The sequence below is a fragment of the Corvus moneduloides genome, chromosome 3, assembly GCF_009650955.1.
Source record: "Corvus moneduloides isolate bCorMon1 chromosome 3, bCorMon1.pri, whole genome shotgun sequence".
NCBI lineage: Eukaryota > Metazoa > Chordata > Aves > Passeriformes > Corvidae > Corvus > Corvus moneduloides.
This window is the reverse complement of record NC_045478.1, coordinates 27615272-27642748: the sequence shown is the minus strand read 5'-3', so window position 1 is coordinate 27642748 and position 27477 is coordinate 27615272. Positions and strand designations below refer to the sequence as shown.

The 27477-nt window shown below is 40.5% G+C and overlaps 2 protein-coding genes across 9 annotated transcripts in view; one reads left to right on the top strand and one right to left on the bottom strand.

Moving 5' to 3' along the window:
- Positions 1-23584, bottom strand: BEND6 (BEN domain containing 6). Of its 8 annotated transcripts, none has more exons than XM_032104685.1 (10): positions 23233-23584; positions 21160-21317; positions 10049-10277; positions 9802-9947; positions 9188-9286; positions 8634-8811; positions 6980-7197; positions 5459-5651; positions 3089-3227; positions 1-580 (listed from the first exon to the last, which is right to left on the bottom strand). In XM_032104685.1, exons 3-10 carry the CDS (start codon positions 10242-10244, stop codon positions 313-315), a joined length of 1437 nt encoding a protein of 478 aa, XP_031960576.1. In that variant the 5' UTR covers positions 10245-10277; positions 21160-21317; positions 23233-23584; the 3' UTR covers positions 1-312. The 8 variants fall into 8 exon arrangements, with proteins under 8 accessions (XP_031960576.1, XP_031960575.1, XP_031960577.1 ...); XM_032104684.1 differs by having other exon boundaries at positions 23416-23584; XM_032104686.1 differs by lacking the exon at positions 23233-23584 and adding an exon at positions 20022-20146 and having other exon boundaries at positions 21160-22329.
- Positions 23585-23944: 360 nt separating this feature from the next.
- Positions 23945-27477, top strand: part of LOC116442088 (dystonin-like) — a 164651-nt gene continuing 161118 nt past the window's right edge. Inside the window, exons 1-2 of the mRNA XM_032104682.1 lie at positions 23945-24171; positions 24604-24665. Of these exons, the coding sequence (XP_031960573.1) occupies positions 23991-24171; positions 24604-24665 (243 nt within the window). The 5' untranslated portion in view covers positions 23945-23990. The remainder of the gene's footprint in view (positions 24172-24603; positions 24666-27477) is intronic.

Below are 27477 nucleotides of genomic sequence, written 5' to 3'. Positions count from 1 at the left end.
TTTAAATAATGTTCTTTTCTAACTAAGGGGAACTCTACTTGAATTCTTCAGTAAAAGTTTGTTTTTTGAATTACTGCATAACATGCATATATCTTATAATATCTTAAATCCAAAGATATTAATATGGCTTCATTTTTATTCTAGACTATGGGATTTTCATTTGTTTTGAGAAAAAAGTTCTCAGGCTTCTATCTCTGTCCACTGTTGGATACTACCATATATCTAGTACAATTTAGATATTATTTATTTTTTTATTTTATACTAGTTCTTAATCTCTGTTGAGCACGTGAGCTGGAATGAAACACCTGCCTGTTATTCCTTGTCTGAATTCCTGAGATCCTGTCCACAACCCTGGCTGGGAGAGGGCGCTGGTGAGCTGCTGGCGAGTTGAGACTCCACCTTAGACGAAGTGGGTTTGGGACGCTCCTGCTGACCTTCCGGGGTGGGAGGTGGAGGAGTCAGGCAGCTGTCACTTTGCTGAAGTTGTGCATTAGCAGCTGGTGAATCATCATCCTGCTGGTCTTGTGTACTAGGAGGAACAGCCGAAGAGATGATGCCCTGAGAAGCAGCTGTTGAAGCACTGTTGAGATAATTTATAACTAAGTTTGAGATTTTACCATTAAATGTGCAATTAGTACTGTTCTTAGTTTCCAAGCTGCAGAGGTTGTTTATTAGCTAGTTAAATAGTTTTCTTCATTCACATTCCCTTTTTCCTTGTTTCACCTCAGCTTCATGGATCTGAGATCGAAACTTGTCTGTCTCATTGGATTTGACTCCAGATTTCTTGTCTTCAATCATAATTGTACTCTGGGGAAAGGCGGAGGAGGAAGAAATAGCAGCAAGGAAGGATATAAAAGCTGCAGTATCACCAGTTTTTAAAGTTAGTAACTTGTGTGTGTAAGTGGTTACTAAAGGTACTGTACAACAGAATTTTCTCTACCCCCCTCTGTATTTCATTGCTGGAAGGTGGACTGAAGGAGTAACAGAGATTCTGAGCACTTTTAAATTGTCTTACTTTTCTTACAGGGAATATGTGTGTCATCTGAGCTAAAGGAATCACCAAGTTGTCTTAATTACTTACATGGTGCTTAACTGCTTTGACAGTAAGGGAATGCTTAACAGATATAAAATTATATATTATAAATGCATCAGTTCAAAAGACACTATTCAGGCAATATCTGAATTGGTTACAATGGGTGTTGGACTGGATTTTACATAACCACTGATCAATAATAGACACAAAGGCATTTTTAAAATACCGAGTTTAAATTGGAAGGTCTATATGCAGTATTAAATAACAACCCAGAATTGTTTTAGTATAGTCAAGGTCCTCCTATCAAGGCTTCAGGAATACCGTGTACACTAAAGACTCAGGAATTAGCAAAATTTATGGATCCATCTGATGAAGATAAAGATTTAAAATATTTGAGATTTTAATACTTTCAAAGAAGACAAAATCTGTGATTTTGTGCTGTTATTTTTCCTGCTTGTGTTAAGGACAAAGAAAAATACTGCAGTGAATCATTGCATACTGTACGTTACAAATACACAGGACCTTTGATTTACAAAGTGTTCTCATCTCTAGGAGAAAAGCATTAACATAGTAAACTTTATTTTTGCCAGGCTGGTGCATTTGTTTATTGTTTCCAGATGGAAAAACCTGTGTATGCGGATTTTTCTAACAGATATTCTGTAAGTATTTCTCAAGTAATAATTCACAGACCACTGGTGGTCCATGGAGTACTACCAGGTGGCTTAGGAAGGAATTTTAGAAGCAAAACACTGCTACTTTTCAAACATTTGTGTCACAACATAGTCAAATGTCTTGGGGTGGTTTTATTGTTGTTGTTGGGTTTTTTTGTTTTGTTTTGTTTGTTGGTTTTTTCTTATGAAGTGTCTTACAGTTGCAAATACAGATTTTAAAAACATGCAGGAGGTAAGTGAACCAGGAAGAAGAAAAATGTTAGTTCACTATAAAAAGTCTAAGTAAGCACAAATCTCTTTTCCCTGTCACCGTATTTTAATCTCTTGTCCTGTTCATTGCTCATTTCTTACCGTGTTCCTGAGGAGAGGCTGAGGCAGCCGGGCCTGTTTAGCCTCAAGAAGGCTCAAGCGGATCTTACCTATGTGCACTAATGTCTGATGGGAGAGTAAAGGAGATGGAGGCTCTTCTCAGTAGTGCCCAGTGGGAGAACCAGAGGCAATGGGCAGAAATGGAAACACAGGAGGTCCTGTCTGAACACCAGGAAACACCATGAGGGGCGCGGAGCAGTGGCACAGGGCGCCCAGAGAGGTGGTGGAGTCTCTCTCTTTGCAGATACTCGACTAAACTGCACATGGCCCTGAGCAACCTGGTCTAGGTGACCCTGCCTGGAGCAGCAGGGGCTGGACTAGCCAACCTACAGAGGTCCCTTCCAGCTCAACCATTCTGTGATATGTACATTTGGTGTATGTGGAAACAGCATGGTGCAAATGGCTGACTTGGCCGACCATAGGCATGAGTTTGGTAATTTTATATTGGTTTCATTCGCAAGGCAAAAAAGCCCATAATATGTAAGATGTTATTTAATAATTCCTCTGACCCAATAATTTAGACTCTTTTGGCAGTAAAGGATTGCCAGCTTAGCTCTCCTACAGTACTCTTACAAATATGTACCAAAGAGGTGTGATTTTCCTTATATTCACTTGTGGGTTAACTGGGGCACAACAGGTGACATGAAAATGGAATTGACTGCTCTCTGGTGAGCCAGAGAATAATAAGAAAGGTAAATAATGCCAAATCTAAAATAGACATAGTGAGCAAAGCAACTCCATTTGTTTACTTCTGTATTCTCTTCCTGTAATTTAATAGTCTTGTGCTGCTTTGTCTGGAACCAATAACTGTTTTTGTGCAGTAATGTTAAGCTGGACTGCTTCTGTATTATGTAATTTTTGTACAAGGTTATGGAAGTATTTACTGACTTGGTAGTGCATATACCAAGTAGGTAAATATGCATTGTCATCTGAATTTTAAGACTGCTTTTAGATTTTGTTACTATGAAGTAATATACAGAATTGCACATTGCAGGCATTTTTTTATTTGACTTACCAAAAGCTATGTTTCTGAAAAGCACCTGAGTTAAGATCTTTGCTTAAAATTGGCTTCTTGGTGCAATTGTTTAGTTTTTGTCCCATCATTCGCCTTATTAAAGCATCATCTGTGTTTGGAAACAACTGTTTTGTGATTCCTGCAAAATAAAGAGATGATATATATATGGAGCCTCCAAATCAGGGAAACAAGAGATGTGTGATCTAAAATATTTTTCTTGCATCTTTTAAAGTTCCAGCTACTTCAGCTTCCACTCTAGTTGCTTCACTGTCTTTACAAACTCCTTCATAGATTTTGCACATGCTAGCTCCTGTTTTTCTTTGTGCCTTCCATATTGGTGTGCCTGCTCTTGGCAGACTCAAAAGGAACTACAGGGCCACAAGGGCTTCTGTAGTGAGTTATTTGTGCTTGCTAATCCTCTGTCCTTATGTTCTGTTCTTGATCAGAGTCCTTTTCCTATCCTCATCAGTCCTTATGCCTCTGAATCTTACTTTTCTTTTCCTCAGTAATTTTCATTTGCAGGTGATGCCACTTTTTCTAAAAAATTCCCTTCTGTTTTGCCTGGCTACATTTTTTGAATGCAACAGTAACAGGACTCAACATGAGGAATGCGATTCCTGCTCCATTCTTTTCCATCATCTTCCCTCCCCTTTCATTTCATTTTATTTTGAAGTCCTACAATTTCCATCTTCTTTAAATAATCTGATCTACTAACTCATTTTCTACAGTCCTAGAACTCCCAAGCTTCCTTCTGATTTTTCTTTTTCTCTTGTATAATGTTGACACTTTTCTGTTGAAATTCCAGAGTATTCTCTTCTACCTTAACAAAGTTCTCTGATTTCTCTATAGGCTTTGTCACTGAATTCTCCACAACATGCTGTATTCTGTGTCCTCATTACCTTCTCTGCTTCCCTTTTCAGTTTTGCCTAGACACTAGTAGGATTTAGAATCATAAAATCATTTAGGTTGAAAAAGATTATTAAGATTGAAATCAACCATTTTTCTCATCCCATTAAATCTTTTTCATTTTCATATGCCATTCTGAAACTGTCTCATCTTACTGCCTCTAAATATATTTTTACCATCCTACACACTGTTTCCTTTTATCTCTCTCGATTTTGGGCCTTTTTCTCTAACAAGGTTCTTAAGGAAAAAATATTTTTGCAACTGATAACTTTTGAAACTGCTGGCTAACTTCAACAAAACTGTACTGACGTGAAGGAACGGGAGCTAAGCTGAGAAGGGAACCAAGAGAACTGCAGAAGTCCAAGGGAATGGCAATGGGGGAGGGATTATAGTACAGGAATTAAGGCTATATTGTTCTAGTATTTAGTTACAGGTGTGAATCCAATGAAAATTTGGCTTCATATGCTCACAAAATACTGTTTTCTTTAAAGCTGGTGCTTCCATCTGAAATTGTTTTCTGTCCTATGCACCAAATATTTTCTGCCTTAAACCTCAGCATAAACCAAATTTTGTTTGCTTCTCTGATCACTATTTCTGTCTCCTATACAGTCTCATTTTGCCTCTAGTGCTATTTAAAATGTCAGAGTTCATAACATTCACTAAACTCCAGGACACAGTAGACATAATTTTAAATTTGATCCAAATGTGTCCTCTTTCTGCCTTCTCTTATCTGTTATCATCACACTCAAAGTTAACCTGATGCCTCAGGATTTTCGCTTTTATATATTTCATATCCTGTAATTCTTTAGTGTATAATTCTAAACTCCATATACAGTGTTAGCTACTCTTCTCCCATTTTGGTCAGACAAAACAATTCCTCTCTAGGCCTAAAACTCAAGGACACCGTACTGTCTCAGGCCACGAGAAATGTAAACAATAGTGAGTTGGGGGAGAGCAAACTTGGGGTAAATGACTTCATTACCTAAAGCTGTAATTGGAGGATTAACCCCCGATATGCAAATGGACCAAACTTACAAATGTATGAAAACCCGTGACCCCCTCATCCATTTTGGGTGTAGGCCCTGGGGGCTTTGACTGCCCTGTTGTACCTGAAGGCCCTTCAATAAATATAACCACTTTTATTCTCTTAATTTTGTCTAGCTTCAGTTTTTAGGTAGTTCCACCAAGGCATCAACCTTGCAAGGGCTAAAATATTTACACTATCACTGTGCCTGAGCAGTCACCTAAATAAAACCCACAGAATTCATGCAATAGAAATACTACTGCTTAGCATTTCACTGGCAATAATTTTAACAGATGGTTCAAAAAAACATGTAGCTGAAGAAGGAAATAGGAAACAGCTCATCACCTGAGTAGCCCAGTTGTTAAGCATGACAGCCCCTCCCTTGGAGAAAGCCCCCTGTCAAGTCAGAGCCACATTCAGTAATGTTAACAAGTCATCACCTATGATTTCCTGAACTTCATTCTGATTCATAGCTGGTTTTGCCGCTTTATCCTTTGAAGAGGAGGACTTTGCACCTGTCAGGCTGTGTGTAGCCATGTATTCATGTGTATAAAGTGCTTGCATCAAGTCATTTATAAATTTTTGAGGTTTGCTCTTGTTACAAAGTGCAATCTGCCACTTTTCGATCTTGAACTGGAAAACAAAATTGGTCATAGGCATAACTATTGCAGTTTTCTAGAAATATTAAATAGTATTACCACTGAAATATCTTTTTTATTTTCTATTTTTAAACCACAATTTCAAAAGTAATCTCTGCAAACGGTGTGCTTGAGATAACACCACACTTGTATACCACTCAGCATTTGGGACTATACACACAGATTGATTGTTTTCCAGAAGGAAGTGTGGGGCACACTAAGGACCCCATGCATCCTAGCAAACCCTTCACCAGGCAATCCTTATTACTTACTAGTGGAGACAGGACATGTTCAGACACAGCAAAATCCTTCTGCTTGCACTCCATGCAGGCTGGCTGTGGTCCAGTTCTGGCATGGTTTCTGTACCGCCTTGGTAGCAGGGCACTATGCCCAAGCTAATATTCCTGCCTCTGAGCAGACATGCCCTAAGAACTGTGACGTCTGCTCCTGGGCTTTGAGAGTGGCTTCTGCATGCAGCAGCGGTACAGCCTAAGAATTTGAACTCTCCTAATAGGCAATTTTGAGCTACCTCTATGAAGTAAGGCAGGTTGCTTAGAAAATGAGCTCTTTTTATTTCTTTGAAGATGTTAGGTCAAATGTTGTGTATTGCAATATGCAGTCAAAACATACCTTGATAATTCTTAACAGACTTCTTCGGATTTTAGCACCCCATGACAACACACAAGAATGATTTGCATGGATTAGCATGAACTGGTGCATAATAATGTTTATGTAAATTGTGAATGCAGAAGCTAGAATCATTCTTTTGGTTGTGCCTTCATTTTTTTCGTTTACAGCCTCTGTGCCTTAGATTTCTCAATCATGTTCTGTTATAATTGCAGATAATAGGGGAACTTCTTTACTCAGTATCTCTGTACACATGTATTTCTACTTAACTGCTGGCCAGTGTCTGGAACAGAAGCAGAAACACACCAGCCTCCAATTACAAATCAACAGTTTGAACAGACTGCTGGTATTCTTCTTAGATTATCTTTGAAATACTACCGTTCCCCTTTGGCATCCAAACCATTAGGCTGGAAGTTATCCCTGGATCTTGGTATTTTCTTCATGCATCCACATTCTGCCCTTAGCCACAGATATGCAAGGTCACTGAAATTAAAGTGAATTTGAGAGTGTACAGGACACTGAATGAAACCTAATGCTTCTCATGGAAAGAGCATTCTGCACAAAAGGAGCTCATTAGTCATGTTATCAATGCAATTATGACAAATTATTTTACTGATGCTGATTTTTTATATTATGCTATAGCAGTAAAGTTTATAATGTATAAAGTTTTATGCCTGAAATTGCCTTTTAACTGACCTGTTTTTCAGTCTGTTGGTCCTCATCTTCCACATTCAAAGTTACTGGTGAGCTGGAGTTACTATGCATAGCTGCATAGGAATCTGCTAATGGATTGTGAGATGCCTTCCAAACAGCATGTGGATGCAGACTGGACGTAGATGACGTCACTCCCCCTTTGAGCAGTGCTTCAGCCATCCCTACCAGTTCCTCAAAATGAGTGACTGCCTGTGGCAACACTGAAATCAGATGAAAAGAGAGGGGTAAAATAGTATTTGAAGCTTTCAGACTCCACTTACATAAGCAGGTATATTTTTGCAATTAGATTCCTTCATAATGAGAAAGACTCAAAGTAGTCAGCAAAGACATTTCAATATACCTTTTTCCTCTTCTCTCAAAGGTTTTCCTGCTATTCTGTTGTGCCCACCCATGAAGATCTGGCCTCAGTTTCTAGAATAGATCAGTTCAGTGCAAGGCTAAGAGGAACTATTTGTTTATACCCATCATGGCACAAACCAGACTATTTTTCTTTTTACAATCTCAAAATCTCTACAAGTCCACAAGCCTATTGCATATGGGCTAAGTGATGTCTGATTTTTTTTCTTCATAGAAATTACACAGACTGCAGAAGCTTTTCCCTTTTTTTAATCTATAGAGGATATGTTTTAAATAATCTTTCCTCAAAGTAATATTTTCAAATATAAACTTTTATTTCATCCATTAAGAAGAATCAATGCAGAGCAAAAAGGATGCAAGAGATGACATATCAGCAGGATACAGAATATTAAATTACAAAAAATACTGTAAAAGACTAATCCAATTGCTCAAGATGCAAGGAAAATGGACTTACATGTGTGAGAAAAGTTGTTAGATGCTAAGAAAAGGTTTACAAATAATATTTTAAAAAGTGGAGATGAATGATTCAAATCAAGATGAATAACATAAGAAATGCAGTCAAGTGGGCAATGACTCTGCTAAACAGTTGGTAAATCATCTAACAATAAAAAAAACCAGATACCAGACTGTCTAGGGATGGTATGCTGTAGCTGGCAAGGGAAGGAGTAAATCCTCTTTAAACCTTATTCATTCACTAACAGTTTGAAATTTTGGATTCCGTTTCGGCTGCCTCAGAGTAAGGGACAGGGACAAGTGAGAGGCTCTTCAGAGGTGATCACTAAGAGATGAAGGATTCATTTATAAAAGAACAAAATATTTCATCCCTGGGAAAGAATTAAGTTTGGTGCACCTGAAACTAACTCAGATTATCAGTAATGAGGAATCACCAAAGTAATTAGAAATTAAGTAATTTCAGAATAAATAAAATATCAATTGATCAAGAAAGACTGCTAGTAAATATGGTTAGTTGGACTGGTCAGTGAAGTATTTGAGCTTAGCCAATGGTTACACAGCATACAGAAAGGTTCTCTTGGGAACAACTGGCAGGATTAGACAGATTTCTTCATTTCTAACTCTATGATTGCATGGCTTCTGTGTAAGACAGTAAGTGCTGCTGGAATTAAATGCTGCCATGTATCACAGACTTTGATGCTAATGGTAGGCCTTGATCATGTCAGGTGCTTGAGCATCCATAATTCCCATCCAAATGGCCTCTTTATAAATCAAGCTTTTCCTGACCTTCAGGCTTTCCTCTTCATCAAAATACTCCCAATTTTACCTTGAAGCATCACCAGAGACTGCCTTAGGCGGCAGTTTTCTCTCATGGTATCTGTCAGCTTCCTCTTGAGACTTTTAATTTTGGCACATAGTTCTACCTTGGAGAGTTGAAATAAAGGCTCTTCATCATCACTGCTACTTTCACTATATAGAAAGTTGCTTCCTGAATATGGTTCTCTCTGAAAAAAAAACCCCCAAGCAACTGTGATATCTACAGCAACAACAACATAAAATCAGAGCATCAAAACTAACATTAAAATATCTGGCTAAATCCAAAAATTGCCTTGTATAAACAGACTCAGTGCATTTTAATAAAAGCTGTTACCAAACATAGCTATTACTATTCCTATAAAAACTAAAAATGAAAGATCAGTGTAATATATAACTATTAGGTGATATGTAACCTTTGTCTCTGTTCTCTATTCATCAGTTTTCCAAAGTAGCATCTTTTAGAACTGTTAGCTTCACTATGGCAAAACTCCTATGCCCCCCTCAAAAATACATTTAAGATTGCTTCTGCTTAATACATTAAAATTGATGAAAATGGATGTTTACCTGTTTGTTAATTAACGATGTTTCAAGCTGACTCAGGATGTTGGCAGGAGCAGATGCCTGCAATGACTTCTTTCTTTTTATATGTTTTACCATCTTCCCCTGTAAACAAGTGCATAATGTACCTTTGCATTCCTATAGAGCCTTTCATTACAGTATTTCATAATATACCATAAATTTTTATCCACTGTGCACTTGATATTCTTGGTTAGTATTTTTAAAAAATGTATTTGTAACTTCGTTGACTTTTATGTTTTCCTTGCCTATATTTTGTCACTGCAGATCTCAGCACAATGCACACCTCAGAACACCTGGTCCCTTCCCTTTTTCGTGCACTAGTCAGATTTCTGTCTTATGGGGGAAAATGCAATGGAGCTACAGAGCACCAAAGCCTTGAATAACACTCGTCTCTTGACATAGAAAAGGACAAAATCCATTGGCCTAAATAATTACTCTGACAGCTTATTGTGCTGAGGTACCATGTGAAGGCTGCCTGTATTCCTACCTTTACTATACATCTTTTAATAGTGTGTTGTATCATTAAGAATCAATAGTTACAGTGTGTTTCATTCCTTTACAGACCTACCAATATCAGGCACATAAAGACAAAAACTCACTTTTTCTTTATCCAAGTCACTGTCCTCACTTTCTGAGAATATCATTTCTATCCTCTTCCTCTTGCCTTTTCCAAGGACTTGTATTTTTGTAATTTCATCTGCTCGTAATATCTTTTGCATCATTTCCACCAGCTCTTGGGGGTCATCTGAAGTGATGGAAAGGAAAAAGGCCAAAGCACAGACAATCAGGCAACTGTACCTTAAAAGCAGATTTCATATCAGACAAGTGTTCTGTAACTGCACTCACCACTCATGTACACAACTTTCACCAGGTGCTTTTCTGTCTTTCTTTCTCCCACAGGCCAGTTAACTAGTACATGCTCATTAGGTTTCAGAAGTCTTTCTAGTTCATTGTCATCACAGGGAAGGTCCTGTATCCATGAAGTCTCTCCAATTTGCAGTGAATTATCATTTACAAAATCAAACAGTGTGAATTTTTTCATTATTAAGTGGCTTTCTTGTCACACAGACGCTTCCTAAAGGACATCATAGGAAAAATAGCATTTACTGTGTCATGCCACAGGGATGTTACAACACTTTAAAAAGCCCCAAACAACCCTCCTTTTGCTGGATATTGGTAGTTACCTTGTATGGAAATATCCTAAGAAAGTGAAAACTAGCCAAGCAGCGAGTTGTGTCCCCCTTGAAGGGTGGGAGATGGTCTGTTTCATACCTGTACATCAGAGAGTTGTCTCCAAAACTATGCACAGAAAACAGCTTTCACTCACAGAGTCCTGGCTCCCATATTAATTTTATGTTCAATCTATCTCTGGCTGGGATCTCTACTACTACTTCATTTGTCTCAATAAAAATTTTAGTCTAGCCTCTGACTAAAAGATACAGGTGTGATAAAATATTTCCCTAGAATGAAGGAAAGTACGAGCTATGCATGCTATTAAGAGGGATGGATGATTATCATCTCATGGGCAGGAAGACAATTGTAGCCACAGAAAACCAACCCAGAACTACCCAGGACAACTGAGTGGGTGAGGTATGAGACATCCTGGCAGTGGAAAACTTGATGTACAAAAGAAATGACAGGCTAAGGACTGGAAGAGAGCCGGGCTGCTTCATGAGGAATAACAGCAACAAGGAGAACCCAAACCCAAATATACAGCTAAATAATTTGCTTCATAAAACAATACTTTTAAAGCAATGGGCCATTCTGGGCTTTTTAAAGCACTGAGGTTCTATACTTCAGTATAGATCTTCTCTATACAGGAGAAGGGAACAAGTCATACTTTGAGCTTTATTTTCCCAATTAGGCAGATAGCCTTTCATGAAAGTGTAAACTCTACTGGAAATGTAACCAGTTCATTTAAGTGTTGTCATTATACTCAGAGAAGATATTTTCTACTTAAAAATTATTAAATCAATACATAGAAAATCTGATTTTGTCAAACCTGAATCTTCTTTCCAGCAAACATATAGTCAATTCATGAAGGTGGAATACTTTCACAGAGCTGAAAACTCATGAATTCCTAGATGTGACAGTGTGATTTGCGATTTACTTAGCCTCAATCAGTCAAAAGCAAATTTAGTGCCTCATGCAGAGGCTGTCAAAAAGGTAACTCAGAGCTAGAAAAGGGGAATTACATGGGGCTATTATGTCAAAGTGAGAATATCTGGCTGCAGTGCTCTGAGAAGTAATGTCAATTTGTTTGCAGAAGCCCGGTTTGCCACTATTCCACATGTCTGTGCTATGCCTCAAGAGAGCTGGCTTTCCATACAGGGGTGAACTTGTTAATTTGTAAGAGACAACTGCAGTCTTGTCAACATGTTTACTGATACAATGCAGCAAGCAGCATAAGAAATCACCATTAAAAGGAGGGTTAAATCACATTTTTATGCTGGATGTGTTGAGTGTGATAGCAGTAGGACTGTTAAGTATTACCTCACTGGAGAAAGGAGACTGTGTTTGCAAGAATTGACATTACTTTTCTTGAAAGATCAGAAAACATCCATTCCATGCAAATTCTGGAAGAGGAAGCAGCCTGCATAACTCTGCCTAGCCTGACTCACCAGAGGCCTCATTCTGCCACTGATCCATGCTGGATGGATCCTCATACCACAGACAAGGATCATTCAAATGAATAAACATATAGACAAAGCAGAATGCAAAGGAACCAAAGTTTCAGCACTGACCTCACTACGGACAGGTGAGGTCCAAAATGGAACTGCATGTTTGTCTGCACAACAAAATACCAGATTTAAAACAGGTGGTGTATGCAATCACATTGGGCATCAGTATTCTTCCTTCTTTTTCAAAATGCTTTTGAGTATATACTTCATTCAGCTTAACATTTCTCATCTGGCTCGAATCTGCCTCTGATCAACTCAGCACAGCAATCTCCACCACCCGGTTCTTTGATTCTCAAATGAAGCACTTTGATATTTCCCCCCTTGACCTTGGCAGCTGTGAGCTATTTCTTTACCCTCCTAAAAGCCCACATAAGAACAACAGAATTGCAGCAAAGTTAGAGCTGCCAGTGTGCTAAGAATAGCAACTGACTGATTGACTTTTATATATTTTTTTAATATTTCCCTGCAGTCCTCTAATAGTTTGTCTTTTGTCTCTCACTTTGTATTGAGACAAATATTCTCTGAGCCATGGGACATTCTTGTGGTCTGAACTTGTACAGGGTTAGCAAGCCAGCCCAGGATTTCCAGAGGTACACTGAATACACAGGCTGCTCACAGCATGCAGGGCAAGTGATGATTCCCCACGGCACTAGGGCTATTCACGTACACACTGTGCCAATACCATGCACATCAGTACCAAGCCCAACAGCTTTTGGAAGCTATCAGACTTGCCTACATTGTCAAACAACTTAGTGGAGGCAATGGACATATGGACTTCTGGGTGTTCAGAGCCCATGGTGCCACTGGTAGACACTGTGAAGCACACGGACAACAAAATATCTCGCAGTCTTTACACCAGGCAAGCACCTGGATCCGTGAAAATCCATCCTGCCACTCTAAGCTAAGGACAATTTTTACCATGGTCATGGCGGGACTTGGAGCTCAGCAATTTATCTACATTATCTCTAAAGTTCTTCAGACAAGATTCTTGCCTGTGATCAGAGGGTGTACTAATAAACAGCAAAACCAATTTCACTGAGGGCCTTAACAGCTGCCATATTCTCTCAGCATGCTGAGAGAAGGAATGTTGCTGCTCTTTATAAAGGGTCCAAGGCAGAAAAGCAGTTGAGGAGCAGCAACAGCAACTGGCCAGGCCCCCTGTTCTCTGCTGCAGCTCTACTGGACATCAGCCCAGCTGCTTGTGCTATGGGTAAGATGATGAAATCGTTACCTCACCAAATGAAAGGTATAAAGTGTAGCAGCTTATTGTTAGTATTTTTATGTTATGGAGCAGCTTCAGCTCCTGCAGTAGACATTAACCAAACTACGTCTTTTCACACAATTTATTGTGACAATCCATGGGCCCTGGGGATAACACCTAACTGTCTGCTGGCATCATCTCTAGCCAATGATTAAAGCGAATGGAAAGGTAGAACAAAATGTCACTAATAAGGGAGAGGAATAGTGAAACACTTCACTTTCTGGAAGGGAAGTCCTGCAGTGTTTTCTCACCCTGACCTCCCACAGGAGTCAACGTGAACCTTGTCCAAGTCAGGACTGCTGGAGATGCTTCCCTCTAAAATTTGCCAAAACAGATCAAAGGCAAAATATAATGTATCGTCAGACAACAAAGTAACTTGGGGACTGGGATTAACCTTACCAAACTTTTACTGCCTTAAAAGTGAGAGGTTGTCTAGCCACATTTGGCTCAGTCACTGCAGAAAGGGAGGTGATTCATCTCACCCTATGACACATGTCTAAAAGCCAGCAGATGACTTACTGTCTGGGAGAGCCTATTTCTCTCCACCAACTACTCAGTGACTACAGAGATGGTGTGTCTCCTTGCAGAAGCTTGCCTGGTCCAACCCATCTTGTAATAGCTTTTTCTGGTTTTGAATAGATTTTGAATAGTAGGATAGATTCCAGCAGACCAGCAGAAGCTATAGGGAACTGAAAGGATGGCATATGAAATCTGTTAACATGTATCTGGTTGTCTGTTTTAAATCTTTCTAACATAGTTCTGCAAGTCATCAAGTAAGATTTCTGACACTGAATGCTTTGTTCAGTGGTTTATTTGCAGGATACATTATCATTCACAGGCATTACCCTGTGTGCAGCTACTAACCACAGAGACAATTGTATGACCTCTGAAAGCCACCTATGCTTTGCAAGTTATTTAATTCTGGTATATACTCCCTTTGAAAACACTAATTACTGATTTGACAAATACTGACGTGCAAATTTATGATTTTTCACCATTCTAGGTCATTTGTAGAAGGGAAAAAAGAAAAAGGAAGGAGCCATACAATTTTAAAGTTCTGCAGAGTAAGCATTAATTGGACTCTTAATTTTTACAAACACCTCACATACTGCACAAATGCTATAAATTTGTACACATGATATTGTTACTAAGCAACACAAAAAGCCAGAACAAAACCAAACCAAAACAAAAGCACCCAAAAAAACCCCAGGCCACCAAAATCCACAAAGGTCACTTAAAGATATAGGTCACCCTTTGTCTGACACAGTCTGTTCCATTCAGTCAGAGAACTGGCAGATGGCATGCTGAGATCATTATTTCTCTTTTTCTTTCAGTAAACACAGCGCAAAGTGTTATAAGTTTACAACATGAGATTGTATACCCACTTGATGGGTCTGATTCTGTTGGCTTAAAACAGGGCTTTGACACTGATTGCAGCAAATCAAGGAACTGTAGCACAGATCCATCAGTATGGTAAATGGTCAGGCTTGCTACAGAGTTGCCTTAAGTCGGTGAAGAACTGATGAGACTGATTGAGAAAAACATGAGAGTCGTGCCCTTGCTTATCTTGTGCCTGGCTCCGGGGAGGCATAAGGACTGAACGATGCCAGGGGTGGAGGCCTTGCTCCCAGTGGCATCTCAGAGAAGCCCCGGAGGGAACCTGCATCTCTGTACAAGCCATGAGCCTCCTCTCCACTCAAAGACTTCTCCATGTACTCAAAGACTTTCTAGTAAAGGCTGTCTAGGTCAGACAGCCTTTGCTGCCACCTCAGCAGGTGGAGGAGGACCAAAGTGTTTATTCTACCTTTTGTGTCAACTATAAATTCTGACTGAAAATAACCAAGACCCTCATTAAGCCCTACTTGCATATTAGCTTTCACATCCTAAGAATGCAAATGAAGAGAAATGAGAACATGCCTTACATGTACAATCATAACCATCAAAACCCCACCTACTACATAGAGGAAGGTGGGGTTTGGGGCAGTGAAAGACAAAAAGAGAGAGGGGAAAGCACCTCTGCTTACTTGGGATCGGTTGATGGACTCTCTCTCCTGCTCCCCTGAAGGGATGCCTCTAGGTGAGCTTTGTGCCTCCAGTGCATTGTAAAGACCTGTGAATATTTTTATATCTCTATCTACCTATCACTAATAGATCTCTGTTACTATTACCTGCTGTAGTGACACATTGTAGTTAGTGCAGTCCTATCACCAGCAATCCTGAACCTGCTTTCCTGTTACTTCAGGAAAGGGTACTTTTTGTGAATCTGGATTGTGAAAGTTTTTATTGAACTCAGATCTATAGTACTGAACTGGTAAACTGCACTATTTGCAAATCTGTGATCATGCATGTTCTTATTGAACTCAACCAGGCTGGTAATGCTGAATCAGTTCTAATCAGAAGCTAAGCCCAGCTGCACCCAACTCTTCTGATTTCTGAGGACCAGGTGGAATGCAAGGGGGTTTATTTTAGGCCAAAGGTCTATAGCCTTAATGCAACACATAATAAAGCTAGTATTTTATTATGTACTAACATTTTATATTATCTGCCCTCTGAGTTCAGCTTTCAATTTTTCCTTGGAAAAAAACCAAACCAAAACCCAATCTTAACTGGTCTTCCAATTAATCTACCTCATAAAAACTTATTTATTTCCAATTCAGCATAAGTGGTCGTGACAGATTTGGTTTGTGTTATTTAGACTGGCATTTTTCATTGAACTTGTCAGAATATTAAATACAATGTTGATGAAAAACTTGGGACTGCACTGAAGTCTCAAAATTTCCAATAGCAGGTATGATGGAAAATGTGACCATATTTAAATAAGTTATACGCCCTGTTGTGGGTTCTAATCTTTTTTACCTGCAACCAGTGTAAGATTTACTAATGAATTCAGTGGAATTAGGTGCTGTCAGAATACAGAAGTGTGCTACTGCTCAAAAGATTTGCAGTGCAATATCTTAGTCATTTCTGGAAAAGATGATTCAAAAGCACAAATATGCTGCCCTCAGCTGAGAAATACAGAGTACAGATTTTCCAGAATCATCAGTATCGCTATGTTCCAAATTCAGCTGGGAATCTGGGGGAGCATCTATCAGAACACTACTGCAACTCTTAAGACTATAAACACACAGGAATGATCCCACTTGTCTTCCACAGGAAGGATAGAATGATAAGATTTTAATCCTGATATTCAAGAGGTCACTTCCTCACTGCAGATCACTATCCTGGTGTGACTCGCTGTGAAATAACCTGAGATACTTTTCTAAGAAGTGATGCTATTCATGGTAAAGCAACATCTTTACCTTATTTACCCAGATGGCCTTGACCTTAAAGCCTCTGCAGCATTTACAACTGCCAGGATTACACAGAGAACTTGGTGCAAACCTCATACCACACTCTAAAATCTATTGAGTGACCCAAGGAATTCATGAAGCCATTCCTATTTGTCACAATAGTGCCCTCTTCCTAGGTTTTAGCAACCTAGGAATTCTACAAAACAATATTAATATCTAAATATGCCAAAGTCCTTTGTAGGACTGTGGCTTAAATCAAAAGCTTAAAGAAATCTATTAGAAAAGCTCAGATTTTTGCATCAAACTATTAATTTTATTTGTTAAATTGAGTGATAGGAAAGGCTGAATAATGACTTTTTAAGCAAGTATGTTTACTACGTCTGGAAGTACAAAACTTTTGTTCTAACCAATAATTTATTCAATCAGTGAAACATGGCATTCATTTTAATGGATTTTAAGATAGCAAGGTAGCATTATTACTGGGTTTTCAGTATAGGATTCAGTTCTAGATTAAGATGCTTACATTTAGGTGTCACCGGTGCACCAGGTGCCTTAAGTTATTGCTGTAATCACTGGAGATACAGGGATCAATTTGGCTTTCTAAACAGGTGCCTAGCACCAGTGTTATTTGCTTGGCCTTCAGCTGCTACTCTAGAAGTACAACTCTCCCACAGATCTTTTATCACAACTGTCATCCTTTTGGAGATGTCTCAGCCTTGAGCAACTCCAACAGTCATATGAGTCAAGCCCCTACTGAACACAGTTAAAGCTTCCTGGAGATTCAGCTTTTTTCAAGTTCTGTAGGGTTCAGTTCAGTGGCCTAAAAAGAAATGCATGGCGCAATCTTAGACACCAAAAATTATTATGCCTGGCCTCCAACTGCCTCTTCTGATGGGCACAGACTTCACACAGGGCTTGGACCCTCTTTCAGGCTTATGATGGTGGTTACTAAATCCAGGCATCTGAAATGGCACTACACCCAAATTCAGGGAAATGCATTGTTCTCTGGGCCTTGATGATTTACCCGAGTTTAAATAGGAGCCTAGATATCTCATATGCCTATAAACCATGTGCATTTATTTATCTGTATTTTAATCCACACTCAGATTCACATTAAGGTAACAAGACACCAAATAAAATGCAGGAAGTTATCTTAATTCTACATGACAGATTAGTATCTTTATTAAATAGCTGTTTCACAGCTGACAGATGGAGAACTAATACTCACTTCAATTTGCTTGTTTGTAAATGCCATGCACAACAAAATGTATTAATATACAGACCAAGAAATAAACCTCTTTATTTGTTGAACTGGATGAAATACCTATGCTACAGGAGTTTGTATAATCACAAGAAAGCTCTTTCTTTGCAGGTTAATATACCCAAACACTTAGAAGCAATACGTAGCCTGGAAGGAGAAACAGCATGGCTCTGTCAAGTCATACACTTGGCTGTGCTCATTATGCCCTGGCTTGGGTAATCCAATGCAACCCATCTTAACAGCTCCCAAACTATAAACATTAAAGAACAGTGATGCATCACTTATTTTGTCTAGAGATGTTTATGGGATCATTAGAGGAAGTTTGACCGCATGAAAATCTGTGCTGAGGTGCCATAACTGTGCACTTGCTCCATGCAACAGCCCAAGCAGTCAAATAACCTTCTCCTAAAAGGCTGAAAAAATACTAGACATACTTTCCATATGCAACTAATGCACTTTCAAATTGGACTTATTCAAACAAACCCTCTGAAAACCAGATATGAGAGGTTAAAAGAGGATCTTACTCTTTTTATGAGGTAGTAGAAGTTGTATCTTTCATTCTACCCCAAAGCATTTCTCTTGGTGGCATTCTCCCTTCAACTCTTAAAAGCAAAGAAGTGAAATATTAGCTAGAAAATTCCAGGCTTGATTTTTGGTGAGTATTTAATAACTTAGCAGCATCTTTACTATCTCTTCTTATATGTCGTTACTGGCTCATAGGTGAGTGATCATAGATGAGAAGTCACGCCTGATTAATACTCAAAGTGTTTGCTCTTTTACTCCAAAGCTCTTCCCCAACTGCTCTGGTTTTGCAGCATTTTGGTAGGTAGGAGAAAAAAAAAATCTGCAGTACTATTAAAGGTCATGAACTAGAAAAAGAGATATATATATTGTCCTCTTACTTCAGGGAATATTACTTCAACTAAGAGTAATTCTGCATGCACTTAAGAGAATTGACAGCAGGGCATCTTCCCTGCAAGGATAAAACCCACAAAACTTACTACCACTATTTTTTCCCTTCCTGTAAAATTAAATGTCTTTTTACTGGATGTAGTTCAACCTAACTTCATAAAGTAATATAACAGTGGAATGACCAGTGTTGTGTATCAGTTTGAAACAATCCTTAAACAACTTTCAATTATACAGTTAAAATACTAATGAAGTGCAATTCCCTCTGGGATGTAAGGCCACATACAGATTGACAACTGCTACTTTAAACACTGCCAAAAATGAATACAGAGCAAATTTCAACCAAGGACAAAGGGGCACACTGCTGCTGTAACAAAAAAAAAAAAAAAGCCATAGGAGCTTCAGCAGTATATTCCCATCTAGGTTCAAGATCAGCCTCTCTGTCTACAAAGTCAATTTATGCCCACAGAATTCCTGCCAGCATTTTTTCCAGCAACATTATGAGCTGTGAGTGTACAACTGTATGGCTCACTCTCCATTTGATTTTCATTCAGTCTAATAAGCAGAGAGAATTTAAATAAGCAAGTTGTTTGAGCTGATGAACCCACAAAATAAGGACAATTACCTCTAAATATATAAAGCTGACAAGAATTTGGTTTTACATGGTCACCTATGATACCTGCAGAAGGCAAAATGTTCCAGTCATGGAGGGGTTTAGTCTGTAGCACTGGAATCATAGAGTTTGGTCTTGGGTAAATCATACAACCTTTAAATTTATAGTTCACCTTTTCTTTTCAATGAACCAGAAATAATAATACAAATTTACCTAATTTCAAAGATATTGTGAGAATTAACTAATGCTAGCCATACAAAGCACTGTATAGAGTAAACAATTTAGCAAGTTTTGCAGAATGAAGATTTGCAATAACCTTGCTGAATTTATAACATGTCCTTTCACATAACAGATTTCTTTTAAATGGGTTGCCTGTATCAAGCCAGAAAAATGTTGTTATTTCAACTGAAGAAAGTTTTTTATAAGGTTTAATCATTTACCAGAAACTCTCACAACATTTCCTATGGTATGTTTAAGCTGCTAGGGTAGTACTGATGGCATCACATAACCTGTGAGTAGAATACTGAGGGGGAAAGTCAGTTATTTCATCGAAAGATGTTGATAACACTCAGATACTATGATGTCTTCTGTATTTAGTTTGCTTGCCTCTTTGGTTTTGACTATATTTACTTTGGTTCTTGTTTGATGAGGAAAAATCCAAATATTTTGTTAGAAAGTATTAGATGATTGGAGAACCCTTCTAACCAGTTAAGTAGTCATTTTAGGCAGGATACTTTACTCAACTATAATTAATTAGTACAAACGCAGTCCTTAAAGCATACCAGTGAAAAGAGATGATCTTACCCTTTCACTCACTCAGCTACTCTTCTGAAATCGTTTCATGTATCATCTCGTATTCTTATGTCCACATCACCAGATCCAGCATGTGACCTTTTTCCCTCAGCTCACTGATAAAGGGAGTCTTACACCTGCAAAATGAGTTCCAGAACACCTCAGTCTGCAGGAGCAGAGAGGTGCCTTCACAGAGCTGTGGAGTGCCCTTGAATCCCATGGCTCACACTGGGGGAGGTCAGCAGACCTCTGCAGATGTGGTTTCTCCACTCAAAATGCCATCATACTTTCTTTTTGCAATTTTTTTTTGCCTTTCAGCCTAACCTATGGCATTCAACTAGAATTTTTAGTTTCTTTTAAAAAGTGTGGCTGAACATCACCTAAATTATCAAGGAATATGCACTGGCCCAGAGACTGTACTGCAATTCTGCAAGCAGGACAGGGGTAAGGGAAGAAATTATCTCCTCTTTCAGCCTTTCTGGGCAAGACTGCTAAGTCAGAACAGGCTATCACGAGAGACCAGCTCAAAGAATATTTGAGGTCAACATTGCCTTGTCTCCCTGCAGGAGGGCTGCTGCTGCTACAGCACATTCCCTGTTCAACTCTTACACTAAACTGCAGGACTTTGACACAATTTCCATGTTGTTTCCCTACCTCACACAACTTGGGAGAATAGGTAAACTGTATTCAAGAGTAACTGCAACCACAGAAACATCCTCCTGTCCCTTTCCATGTCCAAATATTTGCTGGTCACCTCTTCTCTGTGGGTTCTCTGAAGCAGAACTTTCCTTTTTGACCCCTCTGCCCAGGTAGTTATCACCACCTCCTCCCTCAGCATTGCTCAAGTGAAAGGCTGCTTCCCGCACTCTGGCCAAAAGCTTCAGCTCTGCCAGTGACTTTGTCACTGCTCTGTTTGCCTGTGATCCCCATCAAAACAAGCATCTGCAGTACACTACATCCCACCTGCTCACATCTCTGCAAAAGTGCAGCCACATTATGTGTACTCTGAAATGGCAGCAGGACCCCTTGCTTATTGCAGGATCAATAACTGCCTTCTTAGATTATAAAACACTTAATTCCACTTCTCAACAACTTCTGACTTCCCCTCCCATTCCACCCCCTGTTATCACACAGTCTCAAGCTTTGTTACCTTCTTTTACTTCTCCTCTGCAGTGGCTTCACCTCCGGGATTTCCCTTCTGAGGTCAAATCTCAGATGAGAGGTTTTGTTTTAACCTTCTCTCTTCATTTATTTTGTCTTCTCTGTTTATCATCCTTAAGATTTAGGAAAAGTTCCCTGAAAAACATTCTGTATAGAATCTTAGATTAAAAGTGTGATACACGTAAAACTTCCCTTAAATTCTCTTTATTACTATTTGGGGGAAAAAAAATCTACCCACATGTAATTTGCTTATTTTTAATGTGGATGAAATTCAGCAATTTAAACTTTATTCACTGTGGAAATAATATTTTAACCACACTACCATACCCTGCAGTATTTAACAAGCACAGAGCAGTAATGAATATAGGGAAAGCCAGAACAGCAGTTTGGTGCACATGTGAGACTGTTGGCTCAAAAGCCTGGAGCAGCAGCTCTCAGAAAAATCATGCATGTCAGCATTTCTTGTACTAAACTCTACTCTCTTTAGCATTTGAAAAAAAATTAAGCAGCTGTCACGAAACTTATTATATCCATTTGGAAAAACATTATCCTCAAGACACCAGTGAGCTCTAACTCTTAGAAGGGAAAAGCTATAAACCTTAAACTAAAAAGCTTTCACTAGAAATTTGTCTGTCAGATGATTTCTATGCACTGTTACCTGAGAACAGTGTGAAAAGAACCATTCCGCCTCAGTTCTCTGTGATTTACCGTGCAGTCACTGCTGTGCTACTTTTACTCTATCATCCCATTCTGAAACAATAAATCAGTGGAGAGCTAAAGCTGTCAAAAAGTTTCCTGCTCTCACAGTATCCTGCAGCGTGGCACTGCAGAACGATGCCAGGAGATCACACCAATTTGCTTCATATTTCAGTGAGGTAATGTGGACGATTTGAATAATCTCCAGGTAATCTGCATTAAAACCATTTTACTGCAGTGTACTGCGGTATTAGGAAAAATTTCAATATTGCACCACGTGATGCAACACAACCTTACAGCATTTGGCAGTTTCTAGGCAGTGAGGGAAAGCTTTGAATCCATGGCTGCAATGTAGCAACTTTCCATTTTACAAAGTAACATGAGAGACTGTTTTGGCTTACTCTGTCGGTGTATAGCTTGAAATGATACAAAAATCCTGGAATAAATTATTATAGACCTAACCCCCCCTTTTTTTTTTCTTTTTTTACTTACATTCCCCCCCCACCCCCGCACCTGGTATCATGACCATCTTTCAAGGATAACAGACTTCCTTAACCTTAAGGGTACAGTAAATTGTTACAATGTTATTAGCCCAGTAATAAATTAATTTTAATAATCTAGAGATTATTTTCCTGTTTTTATTTAAGGTACACAGATAGATTTCCCTCTCTGTCTTTCCAGCTTGCATATTTTTTTAGTTTAACTTAAATTTACACATATGTTTTTCTGTACGTTCATGTCGGTCATATAAAGCAGTAACATTTCAATGTTTCTCCGATATTTACACAGAGATTTTGATTATTTCTATGAAGTTTTGGAAATGTCCTTCAGATTTATGTGCTCACATAAAAGGTGCACGAAAATCACATGAGTTTTGCCTTGAATGAACCTTTTCCCCCAGTAACACGAGTAAATGCAATATTGCAAAATGATACCTGGCTCTATTTTCAGCAAATGATTTTTGTGTGTGTGTGTGTGTGTGTGTGTTTAGCAGCGTGAGGGAGTTTAGAACTGCATTTTCAAACACCTCAGAAAGAGTCTTTTAAAGTCTGGAGTATCACAGTAACAACCACAGAGGTAGCAACAGCGACATAGGTGAACTCTTGTCATCATCTGCATTAGCTACCTGCACACGGCAGGATTTTGATGCTGCCTGCGCTGCAGCAGCTGCGGCCCGGCGCTGAGCGAAGGGCACGGCGCTGACATTGGCTGCAGCGCGTTGCAGTTTCCTGCAGTGCGAGGGTCCCTGCAGGCGCTGCTCTGCACAGCCCCGGCGCGCAGACTGCCCCGTCCCGCCCGCACCCGGCTGCCGGCTAAATGCCGGCATCGGGGACACGCGGCAGCACCGCACGAGCGCCCTGCTCACCTTGTCAGGATGGATCTCATTGTCATTTCCCAATCCCTTCCCCCGCCACGAAACCGGCCTCGACCGACGCCTCGGGTCCAGGGTACGCCACAGACCCACGGACCTGCGCGGGCGCTCGCCGCTGCCGACACCCCACGCCTCTGGGTCGCAGCCCCTCTTTTCCCACGGGGGGTCCCCCGGTACCTCGCAGCAGCCATTTTCCGCCTCCCTCTACAGCAGCTCCAGCAGTGATGTCACCGGCCGAGTCCCCTCGGCGGCGGGATGCGCCGCTCCTCGTTCCTTCCTCCCTCCGGCACCGGCGCTACCTTCTCCTTCTCCTTCCTTCTCCTTCCTTCTCCTTCCTTCTCCTCCTCCTCCTCCTCCTCCTGCCGCCGCCGCCCCGCCCCGCCGTGCCCGCGCCGGCTGCCATGCGGCGCCCGGCCCCGCCCCGCCCGCCGATGCCCGCGGGCGCTCCGGCTCTGCCCGCCGCGCTCCCCGCTCCCGGCAGCCGTGCGGGCACGGAGGGGCAGCCCCACTGCAACCATCGCCGCGGCGGCGGCGGCTGCTGAGTCACGGCCTGAATCTCATCCTGCTCCTCCTCCTTCTCCTCCTCCTCCTCCCCCGCGCCGCCGCCTCCCGCCCGGCTGCCGGCTCCAGCAGCGCGGTGCCGGCGGCGATGCCCGCCCCGCTGCCGGGGGGAGAGGCTGCCCGGCGCTGCCCGGCCCCCCGCCGCTCGCCGCAGACCCGCGCACGCACAGGGGCAGCCGGGCGCTTGAGCCATGATTGCCGCGGCTTTCCTGGTCCTGCTGAGACCCTACAGCATCCAGTGCGCCCTCTTCTTGCTCCTGCTGCTGCTGGGGACCATTGCCACGATTTTATTCTTCTGCTGCTGGCACCGCAGGCTCCAGAAAGGGAGGCATCCCATCAAATCCGTCTTTTCGGGTCGCTCAAGGAGCCGAGGTAAGAGACGCTGCCGGTCCCCGAGGGCGGTGGCGGCTGTCCCCGGCCCATCCCCAGGTTTCTGCCGGCGGAGGGCCGCTCTGGCACGGTTTAGCCGGGCAAAGGCTTTAAAGAAAATTCAAGCCGAGCCCAGGACTGCGGCAGCCTTGTCTCCACCCATCCCTTAGCGAAACCTCGGCTAGCGGGAGAGAGGTGAAAGGCTGGGAAACCCCCCAGCCCTCCCCGGTCTGTCAAAGCGCAGCAGAACTTTATGCTGAACTTCTTCCCGATGAATTAAATATAAATGCCGGGCGGAGCTGCCGGCTGTGCCGGGAGGGCCAGACCCGTCCCGGAGTGTGCGCCAAAGGGCGAGTGGCGGGGTAAACCCGTTAGCCGGGGCGAAATGCGAGGTGCAGCTGGTGGAGCCTGTGTGTCTTTCTGCTTGCCTTCCAGATGCTGTCATGAGAACTCATCACTTTCGCTCTGAGGTAATTTATTTAGCACGCAATTTCAAGGTCAGAAGTTGTTCTCTTTACCCGAGTACATATTGTCGTGGTCTTTTGTTAATGAAATCCCATAGTGAACTTTTCATTTTGCATGAAAGACATAATGTCCTCTTTCATTTCTTGGTTTGGTTTTTTTTTCTTCCCAAAACAAAATGAGCTCTTCATCTGTGTTACCCTAACCGGCCTGCCGATTTGTGTCATTCCCAAAGGAATTGGTTACTTGGAGAAAAGCTGTGCTTACCGGACGTGCCAGACATCCCTCTGTCCAAAGGCAGCCCTGAGCCCAGTTATTGACTTCGCGGTAATAGGTGCAGAGCTGGTCGGGTTTGTGACTGCAGAGCCTCTGCTCGCTTTCTTTGCCCACAGCCCTCACCTGCTCCTTGTCAGGGAAGTTGCCCGCTTGACTTGGATGTTGCCGCGGGAGATCCCAGAAGGATCCAGACTACAAGCCTGCTTGGCAGACACCTCAGTGTGTGACTTTGTGTTCAGAGGTCAGGGGAATCAAAACTCTTGCATGCCAGTGCTGAAAGTATAACACAAACCCCAGTCACTTCCTAGGGGTTCTGAATGAGGAGCATAATTGCTGGGAAAATATGAAAAATAATATTTGTTTTAGTACCCACTTTGTTTCCATGCTGCCCTGTAGAACTCCTGTCTAGATATTTCTCTTGCCTGGTTTCCTGCTATTGATTTAAGGCATATCTTCATGCCATTGCCTATTATTCTGAAAGCCTTGAGAGAGAGTTTTGCACTCAAACGATATTTTTGTTTTAAATTATTTGCATTTTTCCTTACCCTGCTGTGGGTGTGAAAATTCTCCAATTATGACTAATGCTTTCAAAAGTGTGCATACGATACATTTTTGCAGCATGGTTCATATTGGCAATTAGTTTTAGATTCTTAACTATTTTGAAATTTGTACACACTGACGAAAAGAAGATGCCATAGGGAGTGTCCTATCTTTAAATCATGAAAAGCTTGAGTTTGTTGTTCAACAGTGCTTCAGTAAAGTGAAAAAATGTGTCCCTCTGGAAATCAAAATATTTTTTCACTATTTAGTTTATCCAATATGAAATGCTTGGTTTCCATGTAAAATTCACTCAGTCCTGAGCCTAGATGGAGATGAAGTTTAATGTTTTGAAATACGTGCCATCCTGCATGGTCACACTTCAAAGGGAAGTTGGCAGAGTAATTTATTTTTATTGCTTCAGCATGTGGTTATTTGTTTATCATCCAGTCAGAAGTAGATGAATTTAAAATATTTCCTAGAAGAAAAAATATTTCCTAGACCATTTAGTGAAACATGCTAGAGTAACTGTTATATTCTTTCATAATTTTCTGTATTTTGTTTAGATGGAGTAATACTGCAGCTAGTGGTCTAAACTGCCCTTTTAAATAAGTGGTGGAACTGTTTTCCCCTTCATTATCTGATGAGACTTTTGATAGAGAAACGATGACTCATCTGACATCATTAAATTTTCATTTTCCGCTATTTTTTCAAGTAAAATATTATTTTAATTAATCTAATGGAATTCATTAATGAAAAAACTGCAGGCATACTTCTAATAAAAATATTGGAAACATTATCTGAAGCAGAATTTGACATTCTCTATCTATATCATCACAAAACATAATGTACTTCCAACTGCAATGCGCTGTTGGTGAAAGCAAAGCATGATACATGAAAATACAGGTTTTGCATAATCCCCCCTCTCCCCCCACCAAATGAATGTAACAGCTCCAAGTTTCATAGCACAAGGTGCATCTGCTAGCTTCCACCATGCTTAGTTGTTTGTCAGGTGTAGTTATAAACAGTGTTTCTTAATTATAATAAGAGATAATGAAAAATAGGCTGATAGTAAATAGCAGTGGGTTGGCATTCATCTCCTGAGAGCTGGGTTCAGATCTGACTTCCATCACATGTGAACGTGCAGGTGGTGTAGCAGCAGTGCACAGAGAATTATAATTGCCCTATCTACAGAGTGGTTGGCAATTCCCGCATGATTGACTGCCTGCCAGGAAAGCCTTATATTTGGAAAAATAGATGTGTGCAAATTTATGTTGAGATCCTTTGCCACAGCCACAGCTCTCATGGTGCATGCCTTCATTGTCTTCACACAGCGAGAACTATTGAATCCTTTTCCTTTAATACTGAACCACACACAAAAAAAATAAGACTGCATACTATGGGAGGGTAGATACAAAATTTGAAAATGTATTCATGATCATTTTCAGCCCTCCTGTTTTAAATTTTATATGCCACTGGTGAATTGAATCCACAAATAGTTCATTTTTGTGGGCCTTGATTTTTAATGTCTCTGCAAAACATGCCTCATTATTATACATCAAAAGTCTATGCAGATATTACTTATTATAGAATGAACTTTAACACTTGACCCCCTGCCTCAAAAGGAGGTAAACTTGCATGAATCATCGTGAATATAAAGTAGGTTAAAGTCTGTCTTTGTTAGAGGTGCCTCATACCAGAAAAAATTAAATGGGAAGATGCGAGAGTTTATTGAGATAATACACTGATGTCTCCACCTCCCCACTAACACTCACTTACTACCATCTGAAGTTTGTCAGGCCTAATTTTTAATATATTTTTTATTACTGTCCTTAGGTTCATTATGACTATAGCTGCTCTTAAGAGTCTTCCATTCTCCAGGTACTATAGAAATTCCATGAAGTCACAAAGGAATCACACCCAGAATGGTTAATGTTTCTAATCTCAGGAGACCTAGATATGCCACTGCTTTAAAAAGAAAACAAGTAAATTTCCAACAGAAATATTCATTGCTACATGACACATCAGACTTTG

Bases quoted from the DNA above. Each gene is read 5' to 3' on its own strand.
- BEND6 (XM_032104685.1), bottom strand. From the start codon at position 10,244: ATGAAAAAATTCACACTGTTTGATTTTGTAAATGATAATTCACTGCAA. The intron at 5,652-6,979 runs GTCAGTTAAAAG...TTTGTTTTCCAG, and splicing joins ACCAACAGACTGAAAAACAG to TTCAAGATCGAAAAGTGGCA. The intron at 3,228-5,458 runs GTGATGACTTGT...TTTATTTTGCAG, and splicing joins TGAAGTTCAGGAAATCATAG to GAATCACAAAACAGTTGTTT.